This window comes from Delphinapterus leucas, chromosome 7, assembly GCF_059928025.1.
Source record: "Delphinapterus leucas isolate spDelLeu-1000000601 "Yukka" chromosome 7, BTC_Dleu_Yukka2, whole genome shotgun sequence".
Taxonomy (NCBI): domain Eukaryota; kingdom Metazoa; phylum Chordata; class Mammalia; order Artiodactyla; family Monodontidae; genus Delphinapterus; species Delphinapterus leucas.
This window is the reverse complement of record NC_143135.1, coordinates 34,789,751-34,806,698: the sequence shown is the minus strand read 5'-3', so window position 1 is coordinate 34,806,698 and position 16,948 is coordinate 34,789,751. Positions and strand designations below refer to the sequence as shown.

Genomic DNA, 16,948 nt, shown 5'->3' with positions numbered 1-16,948 from the left:
AGAAGTGGTGCTGAGAAGACTGGACAGCTACATGAAAATAATGAACATTTCTTTACACCATATAGAAAAATTTAAAAATAGATTAAAGATCTAAATGTAAGACCTGAAACCACATTAACTCCTAGAGGAAAACATAGGCAGAAAACTCTTTGACATAAAGTGTAGCAATATTTTTTTGCATCTCTCAACTCAGGAAAAGGAAACAAAAGCAAAAAAAACCCCAACAAACAAATGGTACCTAATTAAACTTAAAATCTTTTGTACAGCAAAGAAAACCATCAACAAAAAGAAGACTGTCTACAGAATGGGAGATATACTTGCAAATTATATACCTGATGATGGGTTAATATCCAAAATATATAAACTGCTCATACAACTCAATATCAGAAAAACAACCTAATTAAAAAACAGAGGACCTGAATAGACATTTTTCAAAGAAGATGTACAGATGGTCAACAGGCACATGAAAAGATACTCAATGTCTCTAATCAGAGAAGTGCAAATCAAAACCACAAGGAGATATTACCTCACACCCGTTAGAATGGCTATCATCAAATAGACCAAATAACATGTTTGTGAGGATGTGGAGGAAAGGGAAAACCTAGTACTCTGTTGGTGGGAATGTAAATTGGTGCAGCCACTGTGGAAAACTGTGTGGAGGGGCCTGAAAAAAACTAAAAATATAACTACCATATGACCAGCAATTCCACTCCTGGGTATATATCTAAAGAAAATGAAAACACTAATTTGAAAAGATACATGCACCCCAATGTTCACAGCAGCATTACTTACACTAGCCAAGATATGGAAGCAACCTAAGTTTCCATCAACAAATGAATGGATAAAGAAAATGTGGTATATACAGACACATACATACGTATACACACAAGCACACATACAATGGAATATTGCTCAGCCATAAAAAAGAATTAAATTTTGCCATTTGTAACAACATGGATGGACCTAGAGGGCATTATGCTTAGTGCAATAAGTCAGAGAAAGATGGTATGTTATAACACATGTGGAATCTAAAAAATAAAGCAAATGAATGAATATAACAACAACAACAACAAAAAGACTCAGATATAGACAACAAACCAGTGGTTACCAGTAGGAAGAAGGAAGAGGGGAGGGGCAAGATGATGGGAAGGGCAAGAGAGAGGTAAGGGATTAAGAGTTAAAAGCTACTATTTGTAAAATAAATAAGATACAAGGATATATTGTACAACAAAGGGAATATAGCCAGTATTTTATAATGTCTTTCATGGAGTATAATCTATAAAAATATTGAAGAGTATAATCTATAAAAATATTGAATCTATTGTACACCTGAGATTAATAAAATGTAAATCAACTGTGATTCAATTAAAATAAAGAATGAAGGAAGGAAGGAATGAAATAAGGAAAGAATAATTAACACCCATCCTTCTCAAACTCTTCCCCAGAAAAACTGAAGAAGAGGGAACATTCCCTAAATCTTTTTACAAGGCCAGCATTTTCCTTTTAACAAAACCAGGACAGGACCCTAGTAGAAAGAAAACTATAGGCCAATATCCCTGATGTGTATATATGCAAAAATTCTCAAAATACTAGCAAACCAAATTTGGCAGCACATTAAAGGAATCATTCACCATAACCACGTGGGATTATCCCTTGGATACCAGGATCGTTCTACATAGGCAAATCAATCAATGTGATACATCACGTTAAAATAATTAAAGACCCATATGAACATCTCAATAGAAGCAGAAAAACATCTGACAAAATTCAACATCTCTTCTTCATAATAAAAACTCTTAGCAAATTAGGCATGGAAGGAACATAATAAAGGCCATATATGATATAAGCCTCCAGCTAACATCATACTCGATATTAAAATGTTGCAAGCTTTTCCTCTAAGATCAGCAACAAGACAAGGGTGCTCACTCTCACCCTTCCTATCAACATGGTGCTAGAAGTCCTAGCTAGAGAATTCAGGGTAAAAAAGCAATAATAGGTATCAGACTGGAAAGGGAGAAGTACAATTGTCTCTATTTGCAGATGACATGATTTTGTATAGAGAAAATCCTAAGACTCAACCAAAATCTATGAGATCTAATAAAAAAATTCAGTAAATTTGCAAGATACAAAACTAACATACAAAAATCAGTCATGTTTCTATATACTAACAATGAATTTTCTGAAAAAGAAAGAAATTGATCCCATTTACAATAGCATCAAAAACAATAAAATACTTAGGAATAAATTTACCTAAGGAGGTGAAAGATCTCTACTCTGAAATCTACAAGACACTGATGAAAGAAGCTAAAGAAGATAATAATAAATGGAAGCATATCCCATATTCATGAAATGGAAGAATTAATATTTTTAAAATGTCAATACTACCAAAAGACATCTGTAGATTTAATGCAATCCCTATCAAGATTTCAATGGCAGTTTTTACAGAAGTGGAAAACATACTCCTAAAATTTATATGGAACCTCAGAAGATCCAAATAACAAAGAAATACTGAGAAGGAAGAGCAAAGCAGTTGGCATCACACTTTCTCATTTCAAGCTATACTATTAAGCTATCATCATCAAAAGAGTATTACACAAGCATAAAAACAGACAAATGAACCACTGGAACAGGATCAAGAGCTCAGAAATAAAACCAAGCACATATGGTCAACTAATACTTGACAAGGGAGCCAAGAATACTCAATGGAGGAGAAAAAACATCTCTTCAATAAATGCTGCAGGGATAATTGAATATTCATATATAAAAATAAAACTGCACCACTATTTTACACCATTCACAAAAATTCAAAATGGATTAAGATTTAAATGTAAGAACTTAAACCATGAAACACTTAGAAGAAAAAATAGGAATAAAGCTCCTTGTCATGGTAATGATTTTTTTATATGACACCTAAAGCACAAGCAACAAAATTTTTAAAATAAACAGTTTGGACTACATCAAGCTAAAAACTTCTGGACAGCTTAAGAAACCATCCTCAAAATGAAAATACAACCTATGGAATGGGGAAAAAAAAATGCAAACCATCTATCTGACAAGGGGTTAAGATATATAAAGAACTCATACAACTCAATAGCATAAAAACAAATAACACAACTAAATATGCATTAAGGACCTGCATAGACATTTCTCAGAAGAAGATATATGAAAAGCCAACAGGTACATCAAAAGATGCTCAGCATCACTAGTCATTAAGAAAATGCACATTAAAACCACAAAGAGGTATCACCTCATGCCTGTTCAAATGGCCATCATCAAACAGACAAGAGATAACAAATACTGGCTTGAATGTGGAGGAAAGGGAACCCTTTTGCACCGTTAGTGGGATTGAAAATTCGTATGACCACTGTGGAAAACAGTATGGAGGATCCTAAAAAAAACTTAATAAAATTACCCTATGATCCAGCAGTTTTACTACTGGGAATATATCCAAAGGAAATGAAAACACTAACCCAAAATCATATCTGCACCCACATGTTCATAGCAGCATTATTTACAATAGCTAAGACACAGAAACAACCTAAGTGTTCATAGATGGATGAGTGGATGAAGAAGTCGTGGTATGTATTTACAGCACAATATTATTCAGCCAGAAAAAAAATGAGGAAATCCTACCATTTGCAACAACATGGATGGACCTTAATGGCATTATGGTAAGTAAAATAAATCAGAGAAAGACAACTACTGTATGATTTCAGTTACAGGTGGGATCAAAAAAGCCCAACAAACACACAAACAAGCAAAAACAGAGAATAGGAGATAAGACTTGTAGAAGTAGAGGGTGGGTGGGGGATTGAAAGAAGGTGGTCAAAAGGTACAAACTTCTGTAAGACAAGTAAGTGCTAGGGATGTAATGTACAGCATGACAACTAGAGCTAACACCGCTGTCTAATATATAGGGAAGTTATTAAGAGAGTAAATCCTAATACTTAACATCAAAGGAGAACTTTTTCACCTCTCTTTGTTTTTACTTTTTTTTCTTATCTATATAAGGAAATGGATGTTAGCTGAAGCAATTATGGTAATCCTTTCACAATATATGCAAGTCAAACACCACTCTGCTGCAACTCCTTAAACTTATACAATGATGTATGACAATTATTTCCCAGTAAAAGTGGAAAATAATTTTCTTGACAGTTAACCTGTAATTCAAAAGCCAGTGTGAACATGGCTATTGTTCTGAAGCCTGTTAAAGTCTAAGAGGGCCCTATTTGGCATTCTCACATAATTGATGAGATGTGAAATTACTTTGAACTAACCCTGGAGGCTATTCACTTATTCTTATTCATTCTTTTGAACAGCACACACAGAGAAACTTGACATTCTGATTGGGTGTCATTGCCTATTGAACAGTACCTGCTTCCAGAAGAATTTATCCCTGTGTTTTATGTTGTTCACGAATAGCCATGTGGGTTCCTAAGACCTGGTCCTTCTATACTTGGGGAGAGTAATATTGTGGTCAGCTGAGCTGACCAAATGTTTTCATGTCATAGCTATCATTTTTCTTAGCTTCTGTTAAATCCATAGGGGAGTCATTTGGGGTATGGTTATTTAAACCAAATATATTAGTGAGTTAAAATCATGGTATATGAGCTATAAGCTGAAGGTCTATTGTTGAAAAATTCCTAGGACCTGGACACTCCTTTGTCCAGACTAGCTGAATTCCCTGACACAGTTCATCTGCTTAACTAGAGTCTCTTGCTTGCTCTCTCTATAAATATGTGCAAACATACATGTGTTTGTATACATATATGTATATATGCATATGTATGTATGTGTATGCATGTATATACATATAATCTTTCATCCCCTAATATTTTGAACACTGATTTCTTGTCATTTCTCCTAGTAATAGAGCTGATGCACACCATTTGAGGTAAAGCATTTTTTAACCTGTTACTTCATTACATATGTAGCCAGCATGTCTCCATAAAGAATGTAAAGCATTTAAAGATTTCCACTTTAGCTGGCAGTAAACATATCTCAGCAAGCCCTGTCCTATTCAACATTGTTGTCCATGAAGTAGATGAAGACCCTAAGGGCAGCCCCATCAAGCTTGCAGATGTCACTAAACTGAAGGAGGACAAACTAAGATGAATGACAGACACAGCATTTAGAAAACATTGTGACAGGCGAGGGAAATGAAATGGATCTAACAAGATGAAATACAATATGGATAAACACCAAGTTTTACACTTCCAAACAACTAACCACACAAGACACAATAGGGCTTAATGAGGTTTTAGTCTTCATTAACCTCACAGAGGTCAACACTATGACATAACCAAAGTAAGTAAGGAAGTAAATATTGAAATCAGGCTGCATTTATAAAAGTACAGTACTTAAAACAAGGTGACCATGAGTCTCACTTCATTTTGTGTTGGTCAGACCATTACTGAGGAATTATATTCAGCTGTCTAATTCAGCTACCTCATTTGAGAAATGGAGATAAAAATTTCTATTCCACTGAATAATCAGTATTAAATGTGACAATGCATATAAAAGAGTTGGCACAATGTGACATGAAATAAATGTTAAATTGATGGTAGATGATGACAACATTTATTGGAAATACTCAAAAGTGTTGAAGAAGGTGGCAGTAAATGAAGGGATGGAAAAAGGTATTCCATGCAAATGGAAATCAAAAGAAAGCTGGAGTAGCAATACTCATATCAGACAAAATAGACTATAAAATAAGGACTGTTACAAGAGACAAAGAAGGATACTACATAATGACCAAGGGATCAATCCAAGAAGAAGATAAAACAATTGTGAATATATGTGCACCCAACATAAGAGCACCTCAATATATATAAGGCAAATGTTTACAGACATAAATGGATAATTGACAGTAACACAATAATAGTGAGGGACTTTAACATCCCACTTGCATCAATGGACAGGTCATCCAGACAGAAAATCAATAAGGGAACACAGGCCTTAAATGACGCATTAGAACAGGTGGACTTAATTTATAGAACATTCCATCTGAAAGCAGCAGGATACAATTTCCTCTCAAGTGCACATGGAACGTTCTCCAGGATAGATCATATCTTGGACCACAAATTAAGCCTCGGTAAAATTTAAGAAATTTGACATCATATCAAGCATCTTTTCTGACCACGATGCTATGAGATTAGAAATCAAATACAGGAAAAATACTGTAAAAAGCACAAACAATCGGAGGCTAAAAAATACGTTACAAAGCAACCAATGGATCACTGAAGAAATCAAAGAGGAAATCAAAAAATACCTAGAGAAAAATGACAATGAAAACACGACGATCCAAAACCTATAGGACGCAGCAAAAACAGATCTAAGAGGGAAGTTTATAGCAACACAATCTTACCTCAGGAAACAAGAAAAATCTCAAACAACCTAACCTTACACCTAAAGCAAGTACAGAAAGAAGAACAAACGAGAGTGAAAGTTAGTAGAAGCAAAGAAATCATAAGATCAGAGCAGAAATTAATGAAATAGAGGTGAAGAAAACATTGGAAAAGATCAATGAAACTAAAAGCTGGCTCTTGGAAAAGATAAACAAAATTGATAAACCTTTAGCAAGACTCATCAAGAAAAAGAGGGAAAGGGCTCAAATCAATAGAATTAGAAATGAAAAAGGAGAAGTTAAAACTGACATCACAGAAATACAAATGATCATAAGAGACTCCACGAGCAACTATATGCCAATAAATGGACAACCTGGAAGAAATGGACAAATTCTTAGAAAGGTACAATCTCCCAAGTGTGAAGCGGGAAGAGATAGAAAATATGAACAGACCAACCACAAGCACTGAACTTGGAACTGTGATTAAAGAATTCCCAACAAACAAAAGTCCAGGTCCAGATGTATTCACAGACAAATTCTATCAAACATTTAGGCAAGAATTAACACCTGTCCTTCTGAAACTCTACCATAAATTTGCAGAGGAAGGAATACCCCTAAGCTCATTCTTTGAGGCCACTATCACTCTGATACCAAAACCAGACAAAGATACGACAAAAAGGAAAATTACAGGCCAATATCACTGATGAACATAAATGCAAAAATACTCAATAAAGTACTAGCCAGCCGAATCCAACAATACATTAAAAGGGTCACCTTATCTTTGATAAAGGAGGCAAGAATATACAATTGAGAAAAGACAGCCTCTTGAGTAAGTGGTGCTGGGAAAACTGGACAGCTACATGTAAAAGAATGAAATTAGAACATTCTCTCATACCTTTCACAAAAATAAACTCAAAATGGATTAAAGACCTAAGTATAAAGCTGGACACTATAAAACTCTTAGAGGAAAACATAGGCAGAACACTCTGTGACATAAATTGCAACAATATCTTTTAGGATCTACCTCCTAGAGTAATGAAAATAAAAACAAAAATAAACAAATGGAACCTAGTTAAACTTAAAAGCTTTTGCACAGCAAAGGAAACCATAAACAAGACAAAAAGACAACCTACAGAATGGGAGAAATTATTTGCAAACAAGGTGACTGACAAGGGATTTATCTCCAAAATATACAAACAGCTCATGCAGCTCTATGTGAAAAACAAACAAACAAACAACAGCCCAATCAAAAAATGGACAAAGGATCTAAATAGACATTTCTCCAAAGAAGACATACAGATGGCCAAAAAGCCATGAAAAGATGCTCAACATCACTAATTATCAGAGAAATGCAAATCAAATCCACAATGAGGTATCACCACACACTGGTCAGAATGGCCATCATCAAAAAGTCAACAAACAATAAATGCTAGAGAGTGTGTGGAGAAAGGGGAACCCTCCTACACTGTTGGTGGGAATGTAACTTGGTACAACCACCATGGAGAACACTATGAAGGTTCCTTACAAAACTAAAAATGGAACTACCATACGATCCAGCAATCCCACTCCTGGGCATATATCTGGAGAAAACCATACTTCAAAAAGATACATGCACCCCAATATTCATCGCAGCACTATTTACAATAGCCAAGACATGGAAGCAACCTAAATGTCCATCAGTGGAGGAACGGATAAAGATGTGGTACATATATACAATGCGATATTACTCAGCCATAAAAAATGAATGAGATAATGCCATTTGCAGCAACACAGATGGACCTAGAGATTATCATACAAAGTGAAGTGAGACAGAGAAAGATATTATATGATATCACTTATGTATGAAATCTAAAAAATGATTAAATGAACTTATTTACAAAATAGAAATAGACCCACAGACATAGAAAACCAATTTATGGTTACAAAAGGGGAAATGGGGGGATGAAGTAGGAGTTAGGGATTAAAATATAAACATTACTATATATAAAATAGATAACCAACAAGGACCTATTGTATAGCACAGGGAACTATACTCAATATCTTGTAATAACCTATAATGGAAGAAAATGTAAAAAAGAAAAATATATATCTACATGTATGTATAACAATCACTTAGCTGTACAGCTAAAAATAACACAACTTTGTAAATCAAGTATATTTCAATAAAAATTTTTAAAAATAAAAACAATTAAAAATTTAAAAAAGAAAGTGGCCACAACAACAGTGAGAAGATTCAAAACTATGGGGAGTGGTCAAAAAATTAGAGATGTTTAATCTAGAGATGAGATGATTCAGAGTAGGTGTAAGAGCTCTCTTCTAAGAACGAAGAGTAAAAATGTGATAGAAGGGATGGGGAGTTCTATGATTACCAAGGGTGTAAACAAGGATCAATGAAGATGGGCAAGAAAAAGTACAATTTTTAACATTCAGAAAGGTACAGAGTTGCGTAATTAGAATACCTTCCATGGTGGTGAGTTCTTCAAGACCGGAGAGCTTTAAGCACAGGCTTGATGACTTTTTAATATGGTTGCTCTAGACTAATCAAGTATAGGTCAGAAAGTTTGGTTATGTGTCCTCTAAGGTGTATTCTGGCCCTGAGATTCTCTGGTTTTGTAAATATTCAGCAAAGCAGTTATAACCATAAAAGGTGGCCACATGTCTCACCTTAAATTTTTAGCTCTTCATTGTCTGAGATGAGAAGTTACCGTGAGCAACAGACATATAAATGAGAAACACTGCAAAACGTTCTGTCTTAACGTTTGAGTGCTGTTGACCTTCAATCCCTTCTGAGTGTTCAGGGCCATTATTCCGGAAATTGTGCTCTGCCTATAATTTGGGGAGCTGCCTCAAGGTGGGAAGTGATACCTTATTGTAGCTCCTTATAATAAACAACCTGAAAGCTATCTTGTAGAAGAAAAATTATTTTGAAACCAGAATATCTGGTGGTGGTGCTTAGAGAATTGCTACCTCTGTGTTACTAGATAAGTCTTTTAGCCTCTCTGGGCCTCAGTTAATTCTTCTGTAAAAAGGGTATAGTCAGACTTCCTCCCAGAGTTGAGCCAGAAATAAAATTAGATGAATGCATTTGAATGTATTAGGTTGTTCATTGTGAACTGGGAAAAGTACAGCAGCATGATTTTCCACTCAAATGAGTGCTTGACTGTTTATGCATTTTTAGCTGCTTAGTTATAATGTTACTTAAAATATGATTTTTAAGAAACATTTAGAAGAAAAGTTTGAAAGAACATATTGACTTCCCGCTGCAACTTAGAAATGTCTCCATGTTTACTTGGGCTGCCCTGCAAGCAAGGTCAGGGAAAGGCAGGGTGTGTATATGTGAGTATACATGTGTGCATCTGTTTCGAGCAAAATGGGAGGTGGCCAGGGGAGCACTCTGACTAGAAATCTTTCCTATGTGCTCTGTAAAGTGTTTATAAGATTTAGTTTCCATAGTGCAGCTTACTGTTTCCCTAATGATGAAACCTCCTTAATCTCATTTCTAAACAGGATGGGAAGATATTCTGCCGGCGGACAGCTTGTGATTGCCAGAATCCAAGCGTTGACCTTTTCTGTTGCCCAGAGTGTGACACCAGGGTCACAAGTCAATGTTTAGATCAAAATGGACACAAGCTCTATCGTAGTGGAGACAACTGGACTCACAGTTGCCAGCAGTGCCGGTGTCTGGTATGTTGGCTTCCTTTAGAGTGTGTTATCCTATATATCCTGGAGGGGTTTACAAGCTCAGTTGTTTGTGGGATTTAGTTTCCTGCGATTTGTGATCCTGTGCAGGGAGTTGTGGGTTCTGTGGCTAATTACGGGGCATATGTTCTTCCAGAAGACATTAGTATTCTACTATTTAAAACACCATGTAAGACAGAAAGGACATTTATAGCACAGATTTGGTCTTAGTTAGTTTACAATTGCTACTTTTTAGCCACTCCAGATCAATAAAATTCCCCACATGATAGAAAGCTTTCAAAGCCTTGATGGGGACTTATAGTTCTTACAGAGTCAAATCTTTCATTTCTTGGGACATTACCATTAAAGGTTTCAATGTCAGAGATAGCAGAACATAGTAGAAATATCAGGGATTGGTACTGATTCTAGGTCATAGAGACAGTCCTGGTTCTCCCACATGCAAGATGTGTGTAATTAACTTGGGCAAGTCCTAACATTTTACTTGATCATTCTTTCCTTCAGTGTACACAAGTGGATGGGCACCTATTTTGCAGGGCTGTTGTGAAGATCAGTTATGTGAAAGGCAAGTGTAGTACTTGACACATAGAAGGTACTTAGTGAACGGTAATTACTATTGTTCATATTTCCTAGATTGAAAAATTTGTTTTACAGTGCTAAACCTTAATGTAGAAAAATGAAGGTTATTTTGTATCTTAATATGGGGATACTAATGATATAATCATGTTAGAGAAAGTCCAGAGAAAAACCTTAATTTCTGGACCTGGTTCTTTCTGTTTCAAATTATATAACACAAAGATTTCTAATGTTGCAAAGACTGTTAAGACACATTATCATAGTGAATATGATGTTCCATCTCTGAGGTAATTATAGCCAGTGGAGCTAAGTCATAACTAAGTCAACTTGTAATGGAAACTGTTAGCTGTGTTCCATAATTTAACATTTGCTAAAATTAATGATTCAGTCTATGGATACTGTATAAAAACAGGCATTCAGAAAAACTGTGCTGTAAATTTCTATTGGATTTTCTAAAGTTACCTGTCAAATGTGCAGATAATCTTAATAGAAACAAATCCTTCTTAATCACTCCTAATACTGAGGAGTATAACTCAGATATATTCAAATCATAGCCATTCTTACATCTCCCATTCAAGAACAGGCAAACACAACACAACTATAGAATTAGGTTCCACATCAGCCTGGAAAATTACATTTCTCTTTGAAGAAGCCAATCATCAGGCACTCAGAAAAACTGTTATTAATTTTAGACATGATATTTTCATAGAATTTCAAAAGAGTATCCTCTCTCATCCCCAGACCCTAAGGTTATTATTTCCTGGGAGAACTGAAGCTGCTGAATATAACTTAATAACGACGTGAGAATAAAGTGGGTTATATTTAATAAATATCAATAGTTTGCATGTGCCAGACTCTGGATGATATAACAATGAGCATGACAGACATGGTCTATCATGAAGCTGACTAAAGGCCATAGTCTTGTGAAGCTGACTGAATAATTAGGCATGCGTTTGCATAAATTATAATGAGTGTCATGATAATGGAAGAGGCTACATAGGTAGTAGTCTCTACTATGTGCAGCTCAGTGGAGCCACAGTGGCCACATCCTGGAATACTTGGAGGCTCTGTCTGAACTGTAACACCTTATACACACTTGCGATGTGTCACTAGCCAGACATTACATTCAAAACCATTATGAAATTGTTCTCCTGATATTGCCCAACCTCAATTTTAAATCCAATATAAGCAACTCAGTGCATGTTGTTATTGAAATAGTACAGTGGTTTAAGGTCCTCTCTGACCTTAAGGGAAACAGATTTCTCTTTACACACTAGCTCAGTACCTTATCATCTATTTGTTCGTTTGTTCAGCATTTATTGACCAGAACTGTGCTAAGCATCGGGGGAATAAAGGAACAAGCCCAAAACCTGAAAGCTCAAAATGTAATCTGGAATTGTATTGATAATTATGATAAGTCTCACGATAAAAATAATTATGGGTTGCCATTGGCACGCAGAGATGGGACCGAACTCTTTCCGTGGCTACAGTATAGACAGTCAGCAAAAGCACTCTGGAGGAGGTGATGTCTGTATTTGTTCTTCAAGGAGGAAACACATCATACCCATAATGATGCTAAAGTAGCAACAGTCAGTGAGGACAGTGATGGAGATTCCTGAGAATTTCCCCCTCTGGGACTTTGGCAACAGGATTGTGCATAAGGTCAATGATGAAGTATTTTGGCTTTCTCTCCACAGGAAGGAGAGGTAGATTGCTGGCCGCTCACTTGCCCCAATTTGAGCTGTGAGTACACAACCATCTTGGAAGGGGAATGTTGTCCCCGCTGTGTCAGTGACCCCTGCCTGGCTGATAACATCGCCTATGACATCAGAAAAACTTGCCTGGACAGCTATGGCCTTTCTAGGCTTAGTGGCTCAGTGTGGACAATGACTGGATCTCCCTGCACAACCTGCAAATGCAAGGTAATTGGGTGTCCTGAGGATAACCAGGCCTTGAACAATGGCCAGAGAACACCTGCAGGAGGTCCACTCCTGATGTTTCTGAAGGCACAGGTGCCAAGGGGCATGGTGGAAACACAGGCAGGCGTTTGCTTCTCACCGGAGGTTAATCTGTCTGAATGGATTGTAGCTGTACCGTGTATTAAGGCAAATTCCAAATGATAACCATGGAATAAGATAGTCCTCTCTTTTGCCTTTTAAAATACAGGATTTAAACAATTGCACTAGGCCCAATTATGGCTGATTTAAGCTATTTTGACCTACATATTAAAAAGTAAAAAAAAAAAAAAAATCTTTTTTCATCCTGGAAATTTTTATAAGCTCTTTCATGAAACTGCCAATGTTAGAAGAAAGTGTTCTATAAATCTATGAAGTTTTTTGCTTTGTTTAATTATCACAGTACCTAATGCAGGGACTTGAAGCTCTTGCTGCATGATTTAATTAATTGTGATTATTTGCCTATCTTTTTGGAGGAGTTACCATGAGGCATCCTCATATGTCATTAAAATTAACAACTGACCCCTTCCTACCTTCAAAGCTTATGAAGAGCTATGACTGTAGTCAACTTGAAGCAAGGGTTAGGCAGGGTCAAATTTCTGCCGAAACATCTGCTTAAGAGTCCCATGATTAAGCATGTTAAAAATATTAGTGCCTGGGCTTCCCTGGTGGCACAGTGGTTGAGAGTCCTCCTGCCGATACAGGGGACACGGGTTCGTGCCTGTCCAGGAAGATCCCACATGCCGCGGAGCGGCTGGGCCCGTGAGCCAGGGCCGCTGAGCCTGCACGTCCGGAGCCTGTGCTCCGCAACGGGAGAGGCCACAGCAGTGAGAGGCCCGCGTACCGCAAAATAAATAAATATTTAAAAATATATATATGTATATTAGTCCATTCAATTCTATCAAATCCTGGCTCAGCTTCAGGCATCAGTGGAAGGATCCCAACTTGTCTTTTTATGCTGTTAAATGTGGATTCTTTTCTCCTTCCTGAAAAGTACCATCTTAAAATGCAGCCCCAATACATAAAGGACATCAAGCTTCCTATAGCAAGAGTCATGGTCCCATTGTACCTTCAGCCCCATCAAACACAATGACCAGGAGATGTGGAGACCTACGTTATTTAGTATTATTTTTCTGAGCTTAGGTTTGAGATTCATTTAGGAGGATTATAAAGGTATATTTACATTAATACATGTAATTGATTTTTCATGAATTCCCAAAAATTGATATGTACCATCCCCTTCACAGTCACCATGAGATAGTCTATATTTACCCCTAACATGCCCACCTTCCTGTAAGCCATTTTGGAGTTCTTTTCAGACCCTTTTGGTACTTTTGACTAGTATTATTAATGGCAATTTATCTTTCAGGGGGTTATTTTTGGAAAGAATCTCATTTAGAGTAAATCCAGTGAATAAGTTGTGTAAACAGACAACTTGGAAATACAGAGGAGTCTCAAACAAACCTGGTCTGAGCTCAGACAGGGGTGTATGAAGTTGCACTGCCAGCAGTAGCCAACAAGAGGGACCCTGAAGGGTCTCATAAATCTTTGGCATTTTTCTAGTAATTTTTTTATAGCATTCATGGAGTTGGTCTCAACATGTAGATGGTCATTTTGAATATAAAGGTGGACACTACATATTGATTTATATTCTATGTCTCATTGGCTAATGCTTGTGTCTTGATGCACAGAATGGAAGTGTCTGCTGTTCTGTGGATTTGGAGTGTCTTCATAATAATTGAAGTATTTAAAATGGACTCATCATCGTGGGAGAAAAATGGACAAAATAACCATCCAACATGATGAAGAACAGGAGTTGGTGTTTTTAGTTTTTTGTTTTTAACCACAGACAATTACCAAAGTTTCCACTGAAGGAAGGTGTTTGGGGGTTTACCTTTTGGACCTACCACATTGCTCATTCTTGCTAACCTAGTCTAGGTGACCTACAGTGCAGTGCATTTAAGTCTATGGTGGTTTAAAAAAAAAAAAGTTTCCCATGTTGTAAATCACGTTTCCCTTATCAGATCATTTGCAGACACATTTAAATGATCTCATGGTAAATGTTGATGTATTTTTTTGTTTATTTTGTGTACTAACATAATAGAGGCTCGGCTCCTTTTGTTTATTTTTTCTGGATTTTTGGATCAAATTCTACAAATAAAGTTGCCTGTTGTGATTTTTGTCCCATCCACTGAATACTTAGTATTGAGATTCCTGTGAAATGTATTAACATGTGTATGTAGAGCCTAACTGCGTCTTACTTATATTTCAAACTGTTGAACACACCTAGATACCCACTCGTTCAGCTTAAGCAAGCTGAAAGCAATTATGATATGTTAAAGAGGGGACCACAAACATAAATAATTATTTGAAAAAGAACTTTCTCCTCCCTCTTACAAACAAAATGAAACAAAATCTTAAGCCACAATTTAGAAACAGCAATGCTTGCAGACTTTTCTGGCATTGAAAGAGAAAGTATCCTTGCATCAGTTTTATATAGTATTTGATAACTTACTTACAAGGGACTTCCGTACTTTTTAATACAAGTTGTCACTATAGGAGAGGTGCATGGTGTTATTCCTACATTATATAAGAGTTAAATTAATGTATCCCAGTCAACTAATTTGTTCAGATCTAGTTGATTTATAACACATTGGGATTGATAACCAGGTCTCCTGATGCCTGTCCAATAATATTTTCTACTAGATCATGCCGCATCACATATGGTAGAGGACGTGCTTTTAAGAAAGCCGTTTGTGTGGTCAGTAGTTACTTTAGAACAGTGAATGTTTTCATTTGAGCCACCACCATATTTTTAAGCGATGGCAGTTATCGAGTTACATAAAATGAATAAAATGTGCAAATGACATTATATCTGAGCTGAGAATTAAAACAGCTGTAGTTTTCAAGTGAACCACACCTTAGTGGTTTGTAATACCTAAGTCTCCTGAATTCATCATTGTTCTGAATCAAGTTGGTTCATGAAATTTTGTTCACAAAATCAAGACAAAGACCTAAGTTGTTAAGTCAGTCATGCTAGATATATTTTAAATCCCAAATATTAATAGAATAATTAAAAATTACAAGTTAAGATTACCTATTTGTTGATATTTGTCAGTATTTTTGTGAAGATAAAATTAACTACAATTCACTACATGAGATCAATTTCACGTGCTAAAGTATGATATAGCAGTTAAAACTATATTTGACAGCTACTGCTATAGTATGGTAAATTAGAACACGTCTTCATTTTAATTCTTTGAGTGTAATCTTGGAACAGAGATTTTGAAAATGATTATTTAGAAAATATTTATGGCACCTCCATTAAAAAATACCTGTCAGTTTTCAATGGAAAAACAAAGACATTTATAAGAATCATTTGTGGCTGTATAAGTGAGGGGTTGGCAAACTATGGTCCCTTGAGTCAAATCCGGACATCTGCCTATTTCATTGGAACACAGCCATGCACGTTCATTTATATATTCTCTACTGCTGAAGAAAGTGGCAGAACTGAGTAGTTCCAACAAAGACGCAAAACCAAAAATATCACCATCTTACCTCTACAAAAACGTTTACCAACGTCTGGTGTAAGTGATGACTGAACACTGGTGTGTATTTTAGAATGTGTGTTTCCATTTTTTTCCAAGGAATTTCCAGAATTTAACAGTTTTCATTGAATCTGTATATATTCATACTTTGTTGCAGAGCCATTAGCATTGATGGCTCATCCTAAAATACTGGTGTTTCACAACTACAAACATAAGACTCAGTATTTTCTTCATTTCATTTCAGTTAAATTTAATCTGTGCTAACATGATGATAAAATGTTATGGATATTTAGTAACACAATTTAAACTACTGCCAGCTCCTATCTATATGGGGGTTTTACTTCCTATAAAATAATTGATGACAGTTTCTTATTAAAAACTTGAGGACTTTATTCATAAAGTACTGTGCTGAGCTGGGGAAATAAAAAGATGAACAAAATAGTTTTTACTTTAAAGATCACCATTATGTGGGCCTTTAGAAGGTGCTGACAATCTTTGAATCCATTAGGGGATCATATTGAAATAAATCACTGCCTGAAATATCTTCTCCAGCCAGAAACTGAAAAGTTATTTTTAAAAGTGTGGTAAACCTCCTGATAGAATGTGCTTAAGTCTCATGCTGTGATTTACAGCGTGAAATGGCTATCCATTTAATGAACAAAAAAAGTGTTTGACAAACATACCTCCTTACAGATCATAACCATTGTCTTCAAGTGTAACATACACATTGGTAAGAAACAATGATAAATACATAAGCAATTATGTAGCTACCCTCTGATTTTCAATAGTGTAAAAGCACTGTGATTCAAGAGAGTAGAATATGAAGG

At 35.9% G+C, this 16,948-nt stretch overlaps 1 protein-coding gene across 2 annotated transcripts in view; it reads left to right on the top strand.

Moving 5' to 3' along the window:
* Positions 1-14,749, top strand: part of NELL1 (neural EGFL like 1) — an 853,841-nt gene extending 839,092 nt beyond the window's left edge. For both annotated transcript variants that reach the window (XM_022583758.2, XM_022583757.2), the window contains 3 exons: positions 9,854-10,030; positions 12,316-12,540; positions 14,265-14,749. In XM_022583758.2, the coding sequence (XP_022439466.1) occupies positions 9,854-10,030; positions 12,316-12,540; positions 14,265-14,315 (453 nt within the window). In that variant the 3' untranslated portion in view covers positions 14,316-14,749. The remainder of the gene's footprint in view (positions 1-9,853; positions 10,031-12,315; positions 12,541-14,264) is intronic.
* Positions 14,750-16,948: the final 2,199 nt, after the last annotated feature.